Raw genomic sequence first — 21,765 nt, 5'->3', positions numbered from 1 at the left:
AATATTTCTTTAACCTGTTACTGTCATCACTGTCAAACAATTTCAGACAAGCATCCACATTTCATCTTCATCTGTAATGCCCCCTGACCCGGAAAGCTCTTTTAGCATTTCTCCACCAGCTCACCCCTCATCCAAGCAGTGTGCAGAGCAGGCTACCGGGTCAAGGTCACGGGCACCGACACCCGTGGGTCCGTGAAATCCGAGGGAAGAGCTCGCGCTGACGCATCCGATGAACCAGGGTGAACTCTGCTGACCTGATGAGGAGGCCAACGCGGACAAGGAGTGCAGTGCAAAGAAGACAAAAGCGCGGAGCATGACTGCTCGGACACGGGCCTCGACTATAGAGCGAAACTCGGGATGAACTGCGATTGAGGAGGACGCTTCAAGTGGGAGAGAACGAGAGAACAGGAGAGAGGAGCAGGTGCACCGAGACCTGCAACTGTGCATACAAGGTGTGTGGGAGGCGTGAACAGAGAGGGTAACTGTATGCAAATAATGGGTCAAAGACCACGTGAGGGAGGAGGGAGATCGCGTTAATGATCGGGAATCTAACAGAAAAAAAAATCACGGCCTTTTGTTGCTGTGCAGGAAACGCTATTGTTGTTATTACTAAGTTTAAGGCGCGTGTTACCATTCTAGTTATTTAAAGGTGAAGGCTCAGGTGCCCTGCACCTGCGTGTGTGAAGATGGAGTGATCCCCCACTTGCCTTTGCTAATAATTTGTGCAAAGCTTAAGGACGTTTTTGAATTTAAATACGAGAGCAGCTGCTTCGGAAGCATCAAAATGCCCGTTGCAAAAATAATAATAATAACACTGTTAGATTTTAATGCAGCAACGCATGTCTGCTGCGCTGTAAGGTCACATGTCAGTGACACCCAATGGCTGGGTGTTTTACTGGACTATGAGACTTGCATCAAATAAAGCCTCTGCAGCGATCTGAACTGCTGCTTCGTTTGTGGCCAACAAAGCAGCATCATGCGGCCTTTAAGGCAGAAAACTGAGATACGTTAAATGGAAAGCCGCAGTGAGAGAGAGGAACGGCAGGTGTTTGCTTTGTTTTACTCCAAGGATCCGGCTCCATGATCATAAGAATTCTGCTTGACACTGAATTAAACTGCACTAAGCTCAGGTGGCCTAAAGCGACCTGGTCACATGCTTCACGTACAGGTTATAACATTTACTGAGCCATTAGACACTCAGTGCCTTTCAGTGATTTGATGCCCAGCAGCCCCTTTTTTTCAAGCGAACTGATCCAGAGGATGTCTCCAGACTCGTTTCTCCTCTGTCACCAGAATTCCAAACAAAGGAAAGAATTCCAAAGTAATCACATGTCATTGTTTTATTGTGAGAATGAGACGCTAGTTTATATTCTGAAGGAGCAGCCTTGAATCACCTGCCAGACGGCTTGAAACTGGTCGTTAGACAGACGACGCTCGACGCCAGATTACATTTAAAAACACAAATATTAACCTTATTAAGCATTAGATTCGAAGTCTAATGTGGGCTACACGTGTAACTTTATTTTAAATTACACAAGTAAAATGGAAACACGGGGACAGGTACTACAGAGAACTGTGTGGTGTCTCAGGCTGTCCCCTCTGCTCAGGTTAGGTTCGCCAATTATTTGGTTAACTGAAATAAATTCCAAATGCTTCGCGTTAAACTGGTAAATTTAAATGAAATCTCACCAGCAGTGATAATTTTGTGCTAAGTTTGAGAAATCCAAGGTTGTCAGCTCGGACACGAGACAAAGCGTCCTCTCAGTGGGTTTATTTTATCTGAGCTGTCACGCCGAAAAGGGCAAAACCGCGACGGAACCGGTGTGACTCTTCGGAGTTCAGCTTTGCCCGTGAGCCCTTTTGCTGGAAACCAAGTCTGCGCCGTGTAGCTAACTCCGCCGGTCCACCTTAAAAAGCTCTTCCGGTTTGCTCGACATCCCCTTTAAGAGAAATTCCCAGGGCTTGAAGTTAGCGGCAGGGGGCGCTGTCAGACCGTGCCATCTCTCCATGAGTGGAGGAATCAAACACATTTCTCTCAGAGTATTTTCATACTGAAAACGCGCACTTTGTTCTGCGATTTCGTTTCATCTCGTCACTCAGGGGTCCCCAGAAGTTTTTGCACCGTTAACACATCACGGAGGCATGCACGTGGAACCCTAGAAACCGGAACTAATTTTTGGCTTATCTTATTCCACCCCCCAAAAAACAACAAAACAAAACAAAACCCAACCTGTGGTACTTTATATTAATGAGTGAGTTGTGTGTGATAGTGAAGCAGCTGCGTGGGTGAAGCTTAATTTGGGATCTTCAAATCGAAGTGGGGTTGATTCACGTGAATTAATTAAGCTGCAACGAAAACGTGTTACATGCTTTATGCTTTGGCCACCTCCCCTCCTCCTCCTCGTGCACCTCTGAAGACCCAAGAGTCCCCACTGATCACACACTGAGACACATTTTTCGAACCAAACCCTAAAAATCAGTGGCGGCGACGCTGCGTAATACCCCGCTGTAGACCCGCGTGAATCGGGAACCCTCCCGCCCCCCTTTTTTTCATTCGTTATTCACGTGCCTTCCTTTCTCTGCGAAACATTTAACACTTGATCAGAAAACGAAATATTCTCGAGGACCGGCCGTGTAACGGAGAGTCCTCCTGAACGGGCGAAGCGTTATGTAAGCGGCTGCAGCTTTGCGCCCCCACCGAGGAGGACACGGAGCGGAGAAAACAGCACGGCTGACTCCGGGAGACTGGAGCCTCTCGAGGTGGAGCGATGATGAAAATAGATTGTGTCTCAGTGATGTTGGGTTAGGGGTGAGGAGGAGGGATGACAACTCAGTCACTTTTTTCTTTTTTCTTTTAAATTTGCGCACAACTGAGCGCATTCATTTGAAGGCAGTGCGCAAAACTGCATAACAGAGCAGATCACCCCATGATAATGTCAGACTTTCTTTCCGGGTGTTCAAAGCTCATAAAAATAGTATTACGTTATCGTGTGGTGAGAGGAGACAGTCGAAGCACTGCTTCTAGCTCTAAAAGATGTTTCCTGCTTAGTTCTCCCAAATATAGACCTGACAGTGGTTGCCTGGTTCTTTGCGCTTCCTTTTTTGTAGCCATTTTATTTCTCGTTTTAGAGAGGAATATTAACCCTGGACAGCCCATATTTTGGCTAGACTTTCATCAAATTGCATTAAATATTCTAGTTTATAAATCTTTAAGATTCAAAAAGGCCTGCACTCAACAGACTCCAGAGACTTTTGTTATAGCAGATACAATAACTGTGCTTTTTTCTTTTCCTTTTCTTTTTTAATCAATTGACTGAGTCAAGGATTTCCCCCCGCCAGTATATTTTCCTGAAATGGAAACCAGACCACAGATCATTCATTAAATTAAGCAATTTGTGAGCCAGCCTGTTGTAGGTTGAAGGGGGCTCAGGTGTGGCCACAGTGCTCCCCAATTCGCCATGTTTGCTTGAGTGAAATATTTCTAAATGTTAGCCACAGTGGCTCACATATACACAGAAAATGACAGAGATTCAAAGGAAAAAAAGAGGAGGAAAAGACGATAATTTGATCCTTATTTATTTATGATGTCAGGCCTGTGACATGTTGTCGGTGAAAACATGCTAAGGTGAGCAGAACAAGCGATGAAGGCAATGATTTTGCGCAAGAGGTAAAGAGACTCGCTCATCAACCAAAAATAATAAATAGACAAATATCAAGAAAAACACAAAAAGTGAGGAAATTCATGACCCCTGTAGCACTGGGGTGTATTTTTACTTCACAGAATTTTTTTTATAACTCTGCTTGTTGACCTCTTTTCTATTAAATACAGGCGAACACAGTGGCGTAAATTGGATGGATCATTCATGATTAAGCGTTTTGTACACACTGACTTTATTCATAAGATCTAATGAAATCCAACGTCATCATATCAATACATGTGATTGTTTTGGTGATGATTAATGAATGAACGAGATACTGGACCTCCGTCTCTTCCCGATCAGCTGATGTTTTGTCTTTATTTTTTCTGCATTTTTTTTCTCTCTGCCCACATCTGTTTATCTGGCGATTCGAAAAGCAGAACACTATTTGATTCTTGTCTTTGCGGGCACAGCACTTTAAACACGTCCACAGTTCAAACGTGGCATATAAAGTCCTGGCAGTGCTGGGAACAAACATGTGAGAGTGAACAGGTGCCTGCAGGAAAGTAACCAACAAGCAAATACATTACAAAAAAATAAATGGTGACACAAATAGAAATGATTTAGGCAATTAAGCAGCAGGAAACCAGAGCCCTGCTTTATTTTAGATCTCAGTGATGTATTCATATTTAATACTTGTTTCCTCTTTTTGAAGCACATATGTTTAAAGTTAGAAGTTAAACAAGCGTATTAAAAAGCTATTTGACGCGCGCTGTGGGTCTAGTGAGGAAAGATCTCCCCAGGCTCACATTACGTTGTGCAAACAAGCCTCAGTCGGGCCAAATCATAAGCGAGGATCCAGTGTAAGGCACAGATCTTATCAAAGCTGGATTACCAGGAGCGATCCTCGTGTGTTTGAGAAAACAGAAGCAACGTTCAGGAAATTAGCTTTGATAGGATTTACCAAAAAATAAAAAATAAAAAATAAAATAAAAAAAGCAACAAAAAGAAAACAGAAACAAGTTGATATTTTGTTTATTATATGCTGTGGGGGAATTAAAGAAAACGCAGTAGAAATTATTAAAATCTTGGCAGAGTCAGGAAAGCTAAAAGAAGAAAAGGCAGTTCAGTTAAAGTCTCTGCTTGTCATAATGAACATAATCAAACAGCATGTGTTAATAAGCAATATAAAATACATTGACTACATATATGTCCGCTTAGTTTAGTTTGTACATTTGGAAAAGCTTCTTACTAACCACAGAAATTATTCCTAACTGAATCCCTCTTTCTTCCCGTGTTGCCTCACATACTCATTGGATATAAAGAACTGGAGGGGGGGGGGGAATCTTGAAACCTTACCTGACAAAGGCCCACACTGCCTCCCACACCTCTCCAAAAAACATCCTATTATATTTCTCAACCGCCCAATAAAGAAAAAAAATCACTTGACTGGGAGAAGAAAGGAAGCTCATCCAGTCAAATCTGCTTTTGTCACGTTATGTCCTCTGCCTCCTCCGCGCCCTGCAGCACCGAAGAAAAAGCCCGGGCTCTTCATCTGTCTCATGTTTGACAAATAGGCTCCTATTGGCGATGATATCTGTCGACTCAGGCAGAGAGAAATGACACTGACGTACTAATAATCGATAGTCAACAAGCAGTGGCCTGAATGCATGCAGGCCACTGGTAGACTTTTTTCTTTTATTTTCCCATCAGTGTTGTGAGCATATTAAAGTGCGTGTGTTTGTTTGTGTTGGTGGCTTTTATCCAGAATGTTGGGTTCCCAACTCGCTGGTATGAAGGGGAGAGGGAGGGAGAGGTCAAAGGTCACTGCTGCATGTGGCCGTGTTCAAATCCTTCTATAGTGTGCAATGTTCTCAGCTGACCCGTCGTGTTATAGAGGGGGCAGTGTCCAGATATTAGCTTTCAGAGCGTGGAACATTTTAATCAGCTGATCTGGGGCTTTAAATCCATTTTGTTCAGGAGCATGGTTTCATGGCAAAATACTACTACTAATAATGATATTAATAAAAAAGAATAATAATAATACCCTTAACATGCTCCAACATGACACGTGTTCAATCATTCATGTAATGGAATTAGGCAAGTTTTGACAATGAGCAACTGGAATTCAACTTTCAGACCTTGAATGGTGATTTGTTCGTATACCTGATATCCTTTTTAGCTGAGGGGCACCTTCATTGTTATTTTCAACGAAAAGCAAGAATTTCTGTCACACTGGCTGGAGTTTTTTCTTTTTCTTTTTCTTTGTTTTTTTTCTTTTTCCTTTTAATGTGTGACCATAAACCAAATATTTGCATATTTTTCACGACCAAAATTGTCTCCACAGAAATCAGAAGAAGAAAAGACACTTTAAATTCTTCGCGTAGTTTCGTGAATGATCAGTTAAACCTTAATGAACTATTCATTTAAAAAAACTAACATTAAGAATATGGTGTAAGCAGAGCTATAGGCCAACTAGGGGAGGGAAAACTTGTTAATTGATGAAGTACAACAGGACTGTTTCTGATCAGACTTCCTAACACTCTCGGTCCCATCTTGGTTCATAGCTGTGACTCGAGGTCAGCGCACGTCATTGCTTCGTTGATAACTGATTGGATTGTGCGTTAAAAGTTCAGCACTGGGCTGACTCTGTCTCTCCTGTCCCCAGAAAAGCCCTTACAAATGGAGTTGAGCTCCATGACGGAGCAGAAGCCCTCTGGCGCTGCTTTTCCCCGACCTCCTCTCCATCACCCACCCACCCACCAGTCCCCCTGGCCAGGGAAATCCACCAGACTCCAGCTCTTTCGACTGTCCTTGTGTCTTTTCGAAACTTGCTTCCAGCGCTTCAGGCTCGGTCATTAAGTCAGGAGCATTTAAATTTAATTTATACGGCTTATAATAATAATAATAATAATAATAATAATAATAATAATAATAATAATAATAATAATAATAATAATAATAATAAAGTTGCAGCAATTTACTTCCCATCTCTTCCCCACACAGGCCGCTGTCTTCTTCTCTGATCCCGGGTCTGTGCCGTGGGATCCCAGGCAAACCCCCGGGAGAGGCAGCGCTGTTTCCTCCTTCGCGTTAAGACACGTTCGCGGTTCAATTGAAAGGAATGGGGGAGATGTTAATGAAGGGGAATATCATGCAGAAGACACACACACACACACACACACACACACACACACACACACACACACACACACACACACACACACACACACACACACACACACACACACACACAGTTCAGCTGTCTGAACGCCGAGAAAAGCTGATGAAGTGTTTTTTTGTTTTTTAAACTTATTTTTTTAGTATTAATAATGTAAGAACTTCTGACCTTTGTACTAATTGATTTTAGTTTGTGGGAGTTTTAATTTCTAGCCATACTAATAATTAAGCTGTCGCTAAAAAAGGGAGGGGGATTACCAAGAGTGGTAAACAGAAAGATTGTGGGAGTTGTGCTGAGGTGATACAGTTGTATATAGTTATATATCTAAATAGGAATATCTAAGCATATATGCAAGTAGGGATTTCAAGAAATCCTGGAACATAAGGCTTTCTTTGGTCATCATCCTATTTCAAGTTGCTACAGATACAAGCAGTTGCTTGTATCTGACTTTTACAAATCAAAAGAAAAAAGCTGTGGTGGTCATGGGAAGCCATCTCAAACCACGACTTTTTAGACGGAGAAACTTGGTTTTTACCCATAAAGTAGAAACTTACGCGGGGAGTCCGTGGTAGTAACACGTGGTGCTTCACAACAGTTAACAAATGAAGCATTTATTGTGATATCACAGACCTGAATATTAATAAGAATAATCATTTCTTCCTATTGGCTCTGATTATTGCATTCACTCCCTCTATACTGCGTAACAGTGTGGTTTAAGAGAATACACACACACACACACACACACACACACACACACACACACACACACACACACACACACACACACACACACACACACACACACATACACACACACACACACACAGAGAGAGAGAGAGAGACTGTAAAGCCTTCAGTGTTATCAGAAGCCCAAAGCATAGCGCAGACTGTACTGCTATGATAATCTAAACGATGACGCTGTTCAGTGTCTTGCAGCGTGTGTTTAGACTCCGTGTGATATACGGATCTACTGCATCACTGAGCATCAAATGAAAAGTGTTTATCATCCATTTCCTTCCCCCCCCCCCCCCCCCCCCCCCCCCCCCCAAAAAAAAAGAAGCACAACTTTTGTCATTTTATTAAAAGTTTTTTTGTTATTGTTTAATCTTCAGGTTTTTCCACTGCTGGAGTTAACAGTGTTTACTTTTTTGCATTAACCGTTTCACCGTTATCCGTGGCAGCAGGTCATCGCCGTGCGCGTGCACCGGCAGCACCAGCAGTTCTCCGGTGCATGGTGCATTTCCAGAAGAGCAAAGAATGCGCTTGCAGTCTCTTGCTTTCACCGAAGTTTGAAGCGGTTCTATCCTGCAGAGCCTTTTCCGAGGGCTCCTTTGCTCCCTGAGACTCTCCCGCTTTCACACAAAACACATGTCACAGATTCATTCACTCACAGAGAGCGAGAAAGGGTGAGAGAGAGAAACTGAGAGAGAGAGAGAGAGAGAGAGAGAGAGAGAGAGAGCTGCTCACAAATCATCTGTGAACTGCAATCCTACAACAAACACTTATTTTCACATTTTCTCCAAGTTTCCACCAAACTTCTAAACTTCAAATCGACTGTTTGTCCTTATTAATATTTCACATCTACACATTTTGCCATTCTTGAGCGACCTTGAACGAGAGGAGTGGCAGGCAAATGTTTTACAGTTGAGAGATTCCACATAAAAACCTCCTGACAGCTTTTAATGTATTTAATTGTCTCAAAGATCAATGCAAAGTGCTGACCCTACAACGCGCCATGTTTCTTTCAACACTACCCATAACTTCGTTTCCCGAACAAGCAGCCAAAGACAAATATAATTTGGAGTGTATTAGTCAAGCTTTGGGGAAACAATTGTTTTCTTTTCCTTCTTCCTTTTTTTTTCCCTCTAAAGGAAACACTTATTGTATTGAGGCTGGTTTTGTTCTTTTCATGTATGGTTTCTATTGTTATTCTATAGAAGTTACAGTCTAGTGATTCCCAATCCGCGCAGGAATTTAACCCTGAAATGCCAGCAGCAGCAACAGCATAATGGCCTGTCTCTACTCCCAGTATCGCCCCTCCGGGCTTTGGCGGCAGAAGCCCAACTGGCCGGGCCAGAAAGCCTGCTAGCCCCGGTTCCCCCTAACTTCCTTGCGACTTTGGCCTGGACATTATATCGCAGAGTGCCATTACTCAGGGAAACATCGCGTCAAATACGTCACACTGCACTTAAAAGTTGGAGACTCGGAGTTTTAGCAGGATTTCTATTTTCATTCCCTTTGGTAACAGCATGGTGTTAAATTGTTAGTTGTTTTATTGGTTTTTCCCCCAGTTATTCTATCACACCCAGGACTCACGAATGTTGTAAGAAATGCAGACTGTCTGCGCTCACAGGAAATTCATGCTACTGCAAACTACTGATGCATATAAACTACAGCAACTACACACACACACACACACACACACACACACACACACACACACACACACACACACATATATATATATATATATATATATATATATATATATATATATATATATATATATATATATATAGATATATATATTGAACCATCTCACGCGCAGCGGTTGGAAATGCTGCATGCGTAAATGTCTGCGGTTTGCCTCTTGTTGTTATTGCAGACACCGGAGGCCTACCACTTCTCCCGTCCCACATCCCTCTAAAATCCACCGGAGAGGGAATCCCTTACTACTACTGTAAGAGCTTAACCAAACTAAAGGCACAACATGTGGCCTTCTTTGAAGGAAATTTGCCCTTAGCCATCGCCAGTACTATTACGATGCCCACATTATGGAGATAACGACACTGTAGATCTATTTGGGGTCAATTCCCTTCTAACCTTAAAGTCTTGCCCAAGGAATACCCACCTATCTGTCTTTTTTATCTATTTATTTATTGATTTTTAACTAATGGGAGACTTGGATGAGCAATTTAGAATACACTAAGAGGCTGTGGATATTTTATAACAAGGTCACGTAAAGAAATATTAAAGGTGAAACGGAGCTGCTTTCCATATATAAAATAAGTGGCAATCTTTATGTATTTTAAATACCATTCTTTAATGGCATTTAGAACTCTCTCATCACACACACACACACACACACACACACACACACACACACACACACACACACACACACACACACACACACACACACACACACACACACACACACACACACACACCAAAACAAAAAACGATTACCCATCTCAAAAGAAGGAGAAGGAGTCCGACAATTACACTCAGTCCCGTTTAATGAATGCTTTATCATTTAAAAAAGAAGAAAGGGAAAGTGCTTCAGAAATCCACCGTTCAAGTTTCTATTTCGAGTGCAGTTTTCTCATGTATATTCACAAGAAGAATGAAAAAAATCAATCAATATACAGGAAACCCCATAAAATTCACAAAAATAAATATTCAGTTTCATATAAACAACCAGTGACTTCAAATTCCGTGTCAAAAAACCTGACCTCAAGTATTGTATCCAAAGAAAAAAAATTTAAAAGTAAAAATCAAAAAGTAAATGAATGGAGGGCAGTGAAGTGGGTAACAGGAGGAGTATGGAGGGAGAGAGCATGAAGCTTGTAGTTGCTGTGCGATGCAATTGTTTACATTGATAGCGTCACTGTCAGAGAGCTGTTTGTCTTAACGGTGGAAAGGCCCTCCCAACAGGCCATTCTAACCACCTCCGCCCCCCCTCAGCCGTGCACTGTGAGAATAGGCTGGTGCGTCAGGAGAGGGGGGCCTAAAGCCAGCGCAACTCCACGGCGCAGGCGATTCCTCTTCCTCCTATGCCGTACAACCTATGCTTTTGACATGCGGATTAAAGGTTGAAAGCTTCACTCTTGCAACACAGCTACACCACCCCCCCTCCTCCACCATCGACACCAACATCACCACTACACTCCAAATCCATCGCACCCCCCCCCCTTTTACTGCTAGCTTGCACAAACACGAGCTCGTGTTGTGTAGCTTCTAAACTAGCCATTTTTTCTTTTCAGTTTTTTTACAAGCTTGTAGGGGATATGAGTTCAGGTCCGAATTGTCTCTCCCAGCCTCAGACATAAGGCTCACGGTGAGTTCAGTCAGAGTGGCGCTTTAATCACATGGCTAAACATCTACCACATGTATCCACAATGGTGCAGGCAGAGTGAAACGCACTTTTTGTACATTTTTTCTTCTCTCTCTCCTCCCCCCCCCCCCCCCCCCACTCTCTCTCTCTCTCTCTCTATACAATCACGTATTACATAGTTTATTCAATCCTCTGAATGAATGCGCCCTTTGCTGTGCTTGTGGAGGAGGCTGACATCATTCACGGGGCTTTGGGTTTGTTGTGATCTGGCTCACCCTATAAGCTGGGGCCTCTCTTTGTCGTGGACAGAAAAGCACACCAATTAGCAGAGCGCGTCCTGCAACTGCCATTAAAAACATCCACACATTCACTTAAAATGCCTATACGTGTAGGTGCTTCTCGACCACTTGATTTAAAGGCGTGTAGGCTTGAGTCTGAGTTGGTACTGCTATGGGTGGGGGCTACATTAAACAGGTCTGGGATAGCCTGCTACTACGCCGAGAGCGGCCATATTAAAAAAAAGAGGCTACATTCAGAACGGTGAGATGATGATGATGATGATGATGCGTTTAGGAAATAAAAAGGAAGCGAGATTTCAGAGAACCTGATTGCATTTCTGCCTTCCCTATAAGGAAGGCAGCCAATGATAGTAAAGAACTGTGTTTTTCTTTCATCTTTAAGAACAACGAGACTGAGAATGAGGGATGAGAAAATCAGCATTTGGATGGTTCGGCCGCACATGGCTGAATTGTAAATAATAAAATATTTAACCTCAAATCAAACAGTCAATCTTCCGGCAGTGGGGGCTTTCCCTTTTTGCATCAACAGCTCTCGCGCGTAATTTCACGTTTGTTAGAAATCCCTAAAGCTGAAAAACAACCTAAACACATTCAAAATGCAATGCATTTAAGCCCCTCTCATGTGCTTGGTCGCATTGTTTCTTATTAGTGGCTAGAAGGTGTTTTCACGCAGATTTTTTTTTTCGTTTTTCTTTTCTTTCTTGGTGCCTCCCCCTACACTCCCCCTCCCTCCCGTTATCACTAAATCACATCCCATTTTGTCTGCATTTTATATTTTCTTGAATTATTTACATGTTCACCACGCGCACACTCTCCCCGGCACAACTTCTTATTGCGTCCAGAGGAAGCCGAGGCCACATGGACCTAGAGGGACACAAATCTGTCGAGTCTGTCGTGAGACCTCATAAAGGAGGCTTATTCATTCAAAAAAAAATTCTTTCTGTTTTTTTTTTTTTTTTTTTGATTGTCTGTATACAAGGCCCGCGTTGTGTTTGGGCCTGCGTATGTGCAGTCACACGCTTGCAAACCAGGAAATAGTCCGCAGAAATAAAAACATGACTGAAAACCAGAATACAACCACCCTTAGAAAAATAATCATTTTAAATAATAACACCAACAACAATAATAATAAAAGAAATCCCACAACCACCGAGAATAAATTTATGTCAAATCTAATAAAGGCTTAACCGTGAGCATATGACCAGACATTAACTGAGCTTTTCTTGTATACATGTCTGAAACTGAATATTTGGGCACATGGATGTTTGTGGCCAAGCTGGTTAGCACGCCAGAGGAAAGACAGCGCTGATATATATAAAATATGCCAAGTGGCACAGAATGGGAAACCCTGATTTTTATATTATTATAATTATTATTATTTTATTATTTGCTCAGTCAAGTTTACTCCTCAATCCTAGCAAGTTTTTTTTTTCTTTTTTAAAGTAGCCTCGTCCCAAGGAATGCTGTGATTTTTTTTACCCCCCCTTCCTTCTTTCAGACAAAGCACAAACCACTGAAACCCGGCACTATACAATCCAACAGGTCGAGCAAATTAGAAAAGCGAACAAGAAACATTCGAGTTCACACACACACACACACACACACACACACACACACACACACACACACACACACACACACACACACACACACACACAGAGTCGCGTGAACACACCATTGAGAATAGATATTGCTTAGGATAGCTTATTTTAACACAAGTTTTTTTTTAAATCTTATATCCACGAGCGGTGTCTCACAGTCCTGTGGGCGTTTTCAGCGGCTCCGAAAAGGGGGGAATCTTGTGGGTTTTCCTCGATCGAGCTTGAAAACAAAGCGGAATGTAAATCCATTCTCAGGAGAGAAAAGGGGGGACAGAAAAGAAACAACACCGATAAAGTTGCGAGCATTTCGGTGCGCACAGGTTAAGACTCGGGCTACGTTTGGGTTGGAAATGGTGAGGGCTTTTTCAGGGCTTTTTTTTTGCTTTAAAAAACAGCTCCGCCGTCTATTTCCTAGTTCTGTGAACGTGTGGGGGAGGGAGAATCTGGCCGCCTGGCTGCCACCTCCACACGGGGTGGGACGGAGGGGGAGGCCCGGGGCCCCTCAGCGAGTTCAGGGAGTAAGCGGGGCACAAATCCCCGTCGCTGCCAACAATCAGCGACGGCGGGGATGGGAAATTTGCCATTAGGCTGAAAGGCATTTTTGCCGGCGATGCTACAGTGTTCACGTTGCTGCGTTTGCGTCTGCTCGGTAAATCCTCCGTGGATGCCTCCTCGCGCCCCACGGGACGAGAACAAGAAGAATAAGAAGAAGAGGAGGAGGACGACGACGAAGAAGAAGAGGCAGCCTTGTGGACCCTGGATAGGTTTGGTTTTGTTTGCGTCCTGGAAACTCTGGGTTTCTTACTCCCCTGCACCGGAGCCCTGCAGTTTTTGTGCCTGTGCTCCCCCTCCTCGATACACGGGGCGTCTTGACTACTTCTGCATTCCTGAGGACCACAGGGGGACCTGAGGGCCACATCGGGGCTCTTCTCTGTGGCTTTAATCCCACTGTTGGAAAAATCTCCTTGTTTTATGGCTCCGCTGGGATAGTGGCCATTGTTGCTCTCTGTTTTATCTCCTTTGCATTTAGCTACAGTGGCCTGGCTCTGGTATTCATACTCATCACAGCTATCCTCCACTTTAACTTTCACATTGTGGAGACTGAACGGCGGCGTCCTGGCTGTCCTGTCCGAAGAGGAGGTGGCGGTCACAGAGGGCTCCTCTGACTCGGTCTTTATTTTTTTCAGTGCAGTGGGCAGACTTGGGCTGGCGATCGCTTTCGCATCCCTCCTGTCCACAAATTTCTGGGTCTGCTTGGCCTCTTTACTGTGGTCATACTGAGCCCTCAGTCCCGGGGGGCATTTGATGGGATGCCCCTGTGTCCTGCGTGAAGGGTGAGAGGCCTTATTCCGATTGGGTCCCAGTGAATATGTGATGAGCTCATCCACAGTGTCGGCCTGGTTCAGATTTTCCCTTTTAGACTCGCTGAAAAAGCTCTCCCCCACAGAAGCTGAGTTAAAGTTTTGGGGCTGCGAGGGTCCCGAGTCCTGCTCTGTCTCTCTGCATGTGAATTCACATTTCTGAAGTTTGTCCTGTCTCCTGTCCCGTGATTGCGAAGCAGCAACATGTCCGAGGGTCTTGTGCTCTTTTTCGTGCTGCACTGGGTTGTTGTAGTGAAACGTAGGCTGCAGGACCAAAGGTGCTTTGCTGGTGTTGAGACTTTTGGCAAGCGATCCGACCCGCGCCCGTCTGAATCGGATGCTCTGAACCGAAACACGGCTCGAAACTGAGCTGGAGTCGGACTGAGAGGAGCTCTCTTCCTCCTCCTCCTCCTCTGAGCTGACCTCTGAACTCTCCGACTGAGTGTCATCTTCTTCCTCGCCGTCCTCTTCTTCTTCCGAACTGGCGGAGTTGCTGCTGGTGGAAAAGCCAGAGCCGAGGTCCCAGTCGGGGTAAGCCCGTTCCGAGTAGGTGCTGGACTCGGTGTCGCTGCTGTAACTCTCCGGGAAAGTTGGCTCGTGGTGGTGGTGGTGGTGATGATGATGATGTTGGTGGTGGTGATGGTGGTGGGGTCGGGGGTCGAGATAAAAATCTGGACCGAGGTGAAAAGCACCGAAAGAAGTCCCGTGACTTCCAGACGATTTGGGTTGCACGAGCAGCACCGGCGGTGCGTGGTGGTGCGCGTGCCTGCTTCTGCTCCACGAGTGCCTCGCGCTGTCCCTCCCGCCGCCCCCCTCGCGCCTCCTCTTCCTTTTGTGAAGTAGGTCGCCGGCTGAGCGAGAGAGCCTGGACTGAGCAGCTATGGCGGACTGAAGCACCACCGGCTGCCGGCTCACCGCGCTCCGGAAAAACGAGTGCCTTTGGCTCAAAGTGACGCGGTTCCCTGTTATTTTCGCTGTTTCATAGTTTTTAAAGTGTTTGTAACTGGACTTGGTCGCCGAACGGCAATCCCGTCCGTGCGTTTTGTGATAAAACTGAGGTAGTTTGGAGTCGGTAAGGCAAGGAGTCAGCTCCTTCTTCCTGCCCACTTTGCCGTGGAGTGTGAGAGTCTCCGGGACGCCGTGCTGCAAACTAAACCAAACTTTTTCCCTCCACAGCTCGCCGTCAGCACGGAGGAACCCCGAGGACTCGTCCTCATCCCCGGGGGAGCACGCCGCTTTCGCTTTCCTTTTGTTGGACTTCAACACCCGCTCCGTCTTGCAGGAGAAATACAGAGCCTCCACGTCCTCCCGCGATATGAGAGTGCATTTGGCGGCGTGGAAAGCTATAGAGTTTATTGCTTTGAGCTTCCGTAGCTCTTCCAGGTCGCACTGGTGCTTCTTCACTTTCAGGTAGTCCATGCGCTTGTGCACCGTGGTCCGAGGGATGTTCTTCAGCAGGTCGGTGAAGACCTGGGACAAAGCAAACATTTGCTTGCCTTGGATGAGCAGGTATCCCAGCCTCACTCCTTGCATTTCCTCAAAGCCACACTCCAGGTCTCCCATGATTTGTGTGTATCCACTAGAATCTATTACTCCATGTAGTCAGCCTCAATATACTGTGGATTCACCAGTGAGTGGCATAGGTTAGCGAGCTTAAGGCATCCTGCTCACACCTATAATCCAGCCACACTGCTGCGTAATGAAAATGCAAACTTTGACATGCGGAGTTAAATGGAGCTGCCCCTGTCTAATAGATTGAATGAGCCGACAGCATCCACTCCTTGCTTCTTGCCCCGGGTCCGGCATGGTGGTGGAGGAATGCGACGGATGCGTCCACCAAGCCGGGGCTGCTACCTGCCTCTGCCGACTCCACTCCCCTCTGGTCGGCAGCAGGACGAGGGGTAGGTGTACACCACTGCCTCAGCCAGAGGGATAAAATAGCTAGAAGAGAGAGAGAGGGAGGGAGAGCGACAGAAAGGGAGGGAGAGAGGGTGTTGTGAGGGTGGGGGAAAGCAGAATGAGAGAGAGAGAGAGAGAGAGAATCAGATCCAGAGAGCTAAAATGCAGCTGCTATTCTGGATGCTGGGTGAGCCACAAATAAAATGACAGGGAGAGAGAGAGAGAGAGAGGGGGGGGGGGGGGGGGGGCTGTCTGGAGACACCTTCATCAATTAATGCCCCTGGAGTCGACGCCCATTGGACGCCGCTGACAGGTGATGCAATAAAAATGGATATTCCATCCCCACCCACCCGCCCACCTACCCCTCCAGCACCCTGCTATTACAATAGTTTACAACTGTGCCCACAGTCTCCGCCGTCTGAGTAAATAATGCTGTTGTGACATTTTTTCCTCGATAGCTAAATAAAGAGCTGCAGAAAATCCAGCCCAGTGCAGAGTTTGTGTAGAGCCGGTGTAAGTAGTCCGAACCGGAAAATAGTCATGACAGGACGGGATGTGTCGTGCTAATTCCCCCCGCGGTCGTCATCAGAATGTATGTAACCGTAGCATGCAATCGATTGCATGTTGGTAAAAATGACTCCAGTCAGCACGTGCTATTTTAGTCGGGCTGATGTGCGTTACGGACGTGCTGCTTAAACAAAGAAATTTGCCTCTTTTTTCCCCCCTCACTGCTTTCCCCCCTGACCAGTAAACATCAAACTTAACTGCTTTAGCGTGCTCGAGCCTTTTCTCCTGATTTTTCTTCCCCAAGGTTGTAGGCCTTCTATAGACTGACCTACTTATCAGCTGAGACCACATAGGCTCGTGTCCATCCGCCTGGTGATACCGTAATAAACGAACCGGCGCTCCCAGCGTTTCAGAAGCCATTTAAACCGTCTAAGCTGCGTGTGTGTGAATTTTGCGGAGTCACGCAATTCCTGTGAAATTGTACCGTGTTTAAATGTGAACCGTGATTTTTGAGCGTGATCACAGTGCCAGGTCGGGGCTGCTTTTCCAACATGATTTTCTGCATAAATAAGAATCCTTGTAATATTAACACTGATAATAACTCTTCAAAAACCGGATCCATTTTAATTAGTTTTTCAACAAGGCACATAGAAGCACTTATTAAATATATCATTCTATAAATTGCATAAAATACGCAATAGGCTGTTGCGTCACGAATATGTGCTTTGGTTATGTTTCCATCAACAAGTAGCTTATCTGAGCGGGAGGGCGTGCACCCTGACTTTTGTGAGATTATTCATTAAAAAACGAACACCTTTTGTTTCAAGAGATTTCTTTGTATTTCTTGTAAAATGCACAGTATACACAGTTTGTCTTTACGCACGTCAAAAACGCAAATACGCGCACAAACTCGAACGTTAGAATTCATTAGAATGAACGCGCATGCACGCGCAGAACTACATAAAACACCGCGGATCTGAGAGCGGCACACCTTTTTTCCACGCACACGGCCACAGATATGGGACCCCCGCCCAAACACACACACACACACACACACACACACACACACACACACACACACACACACACACACACACACACACACACACACACACACACACACACGCGGGTTTACCAAATAATGTGACCGTGTAGTACGGACTAATTGTTTGAAATAGCAACGGGCCACAGTTAGCCTGAATGGACTGACTATTATGTTCGCCCCTGAGCCATATTTTTTTCTCCAATAGTCCCCGGGTTATATTCCATCTTTGTGATCTATAAAACACGTGAGTCCCTTGTGACCAGTTCCTCCTGCTCCTGCTGCCGGTGCTGCAGCGCGGTGGGGTCAAACTCAGCACTGGGCATACTCGTTTCCATAAATATTAAGCCTATTTGCTTATTTGCTGGCTTGTCACTGCGCGCTGAATAGCATCGATGTTACCAGTGTGTTACATCAAACGGCGTGTCACATGTGTAGGCGTTGTTATTATAGATCTTTAAATATCCGAATGATTAAGAACATCATATCCACAATATCCCTGCAGGACCGGGACTGTGGTGCGTAACCACCAACGTAGTGCTGCTGGACTCAGGAACAAGATCGTGCGTGTTAAAAGATGTTTGCTCCTTTTTAATTTCATAGCTTGCATTACACCGACTGTGCGAAATACAGCCACGGAGATAATCAAAAATATAATACCCTCTGTGTGTGTGTGCGTGTGCGCGCACGCGGGGGGGGGGGGGGGTACATATAAAGTCGGCTATATTTTAGTTTAATAAGTCACAGAAGGCTGTCATTAAATGCACCAATTGCATGTGGATATTAGCTGGTGCGCTGATGAGCAACTCAACGCAACCGTCTTTGTGTGTATACCTTTGTGCAACTATAACTGAAAATGGGTCTTACTGGAAGCCCCCGCGATCTCTTTAGCTCCCTTAAGTCCAGCTCCACTGCACGGGGGTCATTTGACCTGCACCCTTGCGGTTGCTTTAGATGCAACATACGCACGTTGACGTGTTCTTACTTGCTGATTATCTATGACAGCATTAATACATGCAACATGAGGAGCTTCACGGATGTGAAGGGAGGGGTGGGGGTGGGTGGTAGGGGGATAGGAGAGGGCTCGCTGAAGTCCGGGTCCCCGGGGAATAGCTCACATCCCCGAGACACTGTGCACCGTGGCCGGCCTAGGGAGACGCAGGAAAGAATGGATAGTCGAGGCTTGATTCATCAGACATTCTGACATCTGCACGCCTTGTCCTTTGGACAACCCGGGTTTACTTTTATTTGGCACACTAGACCCTTGTTGTTATTTTTTCTACTTCCTCTAATCCCTTATAGCCAAAGGTTCTCACGTAAAACGCAAGCAATTCAAACTTGCGTAAGCTCCATAGCGATCCTCTTTGTTTTGTTGCTTTTCCCTGAATGTGACTGGTCTGCAGCGGAAATCCATCCTGCAGTTACGCACAGAGACTGGTGTGTTAGTTTTTGAGATAACAACCACGCGGATTTTACTCACTTTATTTGTAAAGAGTTGTGGTTTTGTCACAGGCACGTCATCTATGTAGTAATGTAAAAATGACACACACACACACACACACACACACACACACACACACACACACACACACACACACACACACACACACACACACACCTATATCGGTGTATTATTATTATAATTATATATTTTGTTATTATTTATTAAACTGCGAGTATTAAATATGATCAGAAATAATAATTTTTAAATAAATATATAAAAGCACTTTCACACCATCTGTAAAGCCTCGGGATAAATTTGCAGCACCTCTGTCGGTGGATTTTCATCTCCTCATGTCTTAACCGCCCCAAAGTGTCAGTTTGGAGACATCTAACAACAAGTCAACATTCAAATAATTAATGAAACAAATTTAAATGTATTACCGCGTGTGTATAGATCTGCCCCAATCTGAGTATTTCCAATTAAGAGCAGGGGCTCTTTTGTCATGCACAGATGCCACAGGGCACTTATTCCCCCCTCCACTGCGCCTGGATGTCGGCCGGGGACCAGCGGGAGGAAGCAAGACCGAGTGGCCTGGAGAGAGTTCTCAAGTACGGTGAAGGTTTCTATGCAGCAGCCCCTCTGTGTGCTGAGGAGGCGTGGGGAAATGATCGTGATTAAATCTCACAGTTAAGGCTCATGGTTAGCATTGCCATTGTAACTGAGCTGTATGTGGTGAGTTATAATAGGTCTGTAAACTGTAGGACATATTTAAGACATATTGGGAGTGAGCGACCTTGTGATCTAGATTCCAATGATGGCGTAGCTTTTATTTCTTTTCCAAAGTGAAATATAGATAATTTTTAAGACGACGTTTTAAACCTTTTCAGTTGTTAATACTAAATAAGCTTTAAGCAATAATATTTTGCATTTGTCACTTCATCGTGGACGTCCAAGGCTTAACGGGACCGATTATGGGTAAGGACTTTACTCACTTATCAGATATAATCAATAAACACATGTGATGACGTCTGCATCCCGGTGTTTTGCTCTACTTTTCACGTGACTGGTTTATTATTAATTGTGTGTGTGATTTCAATTCAACATATAATTAATGAAAATAAAAATTTACACTTTATGTAATCCGTTTTCTTTCTTCTTCTTCTGCTTTAAAAAAATAACACTCATCAAAGCAACCGCGCCGCCTCCTGCAGCTCCATCTCACTTTCTCTGCATTGAGTTTTACGGAGACATTTGGTCAAGGACGCTTAGGCACTTGTAAGCACGTAGACCTTTTTTTTAATGACACAAACCCACTGCCCCATGCCAAAACAATGAATTCCTCTCCACCACCCCCAACACCACCACCACTACCACCACTGAGGGAGAATGTGATTTTACATGCAATCCGAGCCTGAAGTATGTGCGGACAGTGATGGGGGGAGGGTTCTCTTCACCTTTCACCCCGCCGTGTTGGAACTGTTTGTATTTTTTTCCTGGGCCCCTGTGCTACTCGCACAAGATAGAGGAGACCTGGGGTACACACCGATGGTTCTGAAAGCGTGCTGCATGTGTTCATGTCACTTTTGGTGTGTATTCACGCTTTTCTCCCCCCCAGTCGTGTATATTAACTCAGTAGCAGCCCCAATACCTAATGACTATTCACACAAACAGCCAGTTAGCCTCTGGAGTCCTCTGGAAAAAGATACAGATGGTACATGTGACAGCCCTGCCTTAACCCCACATGCACATTGTCATACACAATATCATTCCAAATATCTATAAAATTGCCATATAGCCCATAATTACTTCCTAAATGACTACGAGGCTCACTTAAATTTAATGATGCATTTATTAGGCCACTACGGGTGAATAACATTAACTAAAGCTCTTTGTAATGATAGTTTGACTGATAGCTGATTGCGCGCAATTTATGAATTCAAGGATGCTCGAATCCAGCGCACGTTTGAGGGGACAGAGAGCACGCGGCGCATGTGCAGCTAAGTCACCGCTTTGTCTTTAAAACAGTTGATACAGGTTAACTTGTCTTTAATATAAAAAATACATAAATAATGGGGCCAAACCTATATCTCCAATTTGACGTAAACACCGTTAGCGCTCGCAGTTAATTGACTCGAAAAAAGGCATCTGGCATGTTTGTCCTATTGGTAGTCATTTGTTGAAGCTTATGAGCTCAGTCTGTGAAAACATTCCTGCCAGAGTGCTACACACACACACACACACACACACACACACACACACACACACACACACACACACACACACACACACACACACACACACACACACACACTTCAATATTTAGGAACAAATTCAGAATTCATTTACATCGTAATGTTTCTTTGCTCATGGGTCTTTTTTCTTTTCTTTTTCTGATAATTAACTTTGGAGTTTGAAAAGATGGAGTTAGGCATGCAATCACCAGGACAACAGTAACTAATAACTGCCAGGCAAGCAGGGAAGTACATCTAACATTTGTGCAGCTATACAATGCATTTACACAAAGATATTGCAGACATGGCCGATAGGTCCCTGGGTGCACGTGTGTGCGTGTGTGGCGGGGGGTGCTTTTTTCCTATGCTTTTTTCGCCCGTGTTGTCATTCTTGCTCCCCGCATGTTTTACATGCTCCTCATTCTGAACAAAGAGACGCCAAAACATAACGCAGCCACCATACAAACATAACCAGAACTCAAACACGAAAGTCCTCTGACTTTTA

The 21,765-nt window shown here is 44.7% G+C and overlaps 1 protein-coding gene across 1 annotated transcript; it reads right to left on the bottom strand.

Annotated features, from left to right (window-relative positions):
* Positions 1-11,001: 11,001 nt before the first annotated feature.
* skida1 (SKI/DACH domain containing 1) lies at positions 11,002-16,207 on the bottom strand. Its single transcript, XM_004546558.3, has one exon. The coding sequence runs from the start codon at positions 15,698-15,700 to the stop codon at positions 13,181-13,183; it is 2,520 nt and encodes an 839-aa protein (XP_004546615.1). The 5' UTR covers positions 15,701-16,207; the 3' UTR covers positions 11,002-13,180.
* Between the last annotated feature and the right edge of the window lie 5,558 nt (positions 16,208-21,765).

Source organism: Maylandia zebra, linkage group LG9 (assembly GCF_041146795.1).
Source record: "Maylandia zebra isolate NMK-2024a linkage group LG9, Mzebra_GT3a, whole genome shotgun sequence".
In the NCBI taxonomy this organism is placed as follows: Eukaryota; Metazoa; Chordata; class Actinopteri; order Cichliformes; family Cichlidae; genus Maylandia; species Maylandia zebra.
Note: the sequence above shows the minus strand (reverse complement) of the source record. Positions and strands in the feature narration are given on the sequence as shown.

Bases quoted from the DNA above. Each gene is read 5' to 3' on its own strand.
- skida1 (XM_004546558.3), bottom strand. From the start codon at position 15,700: ATGGGAGACCTGGAGTGTGGCTTTGAGGAAATGCAAGGAGTGAGGCTG.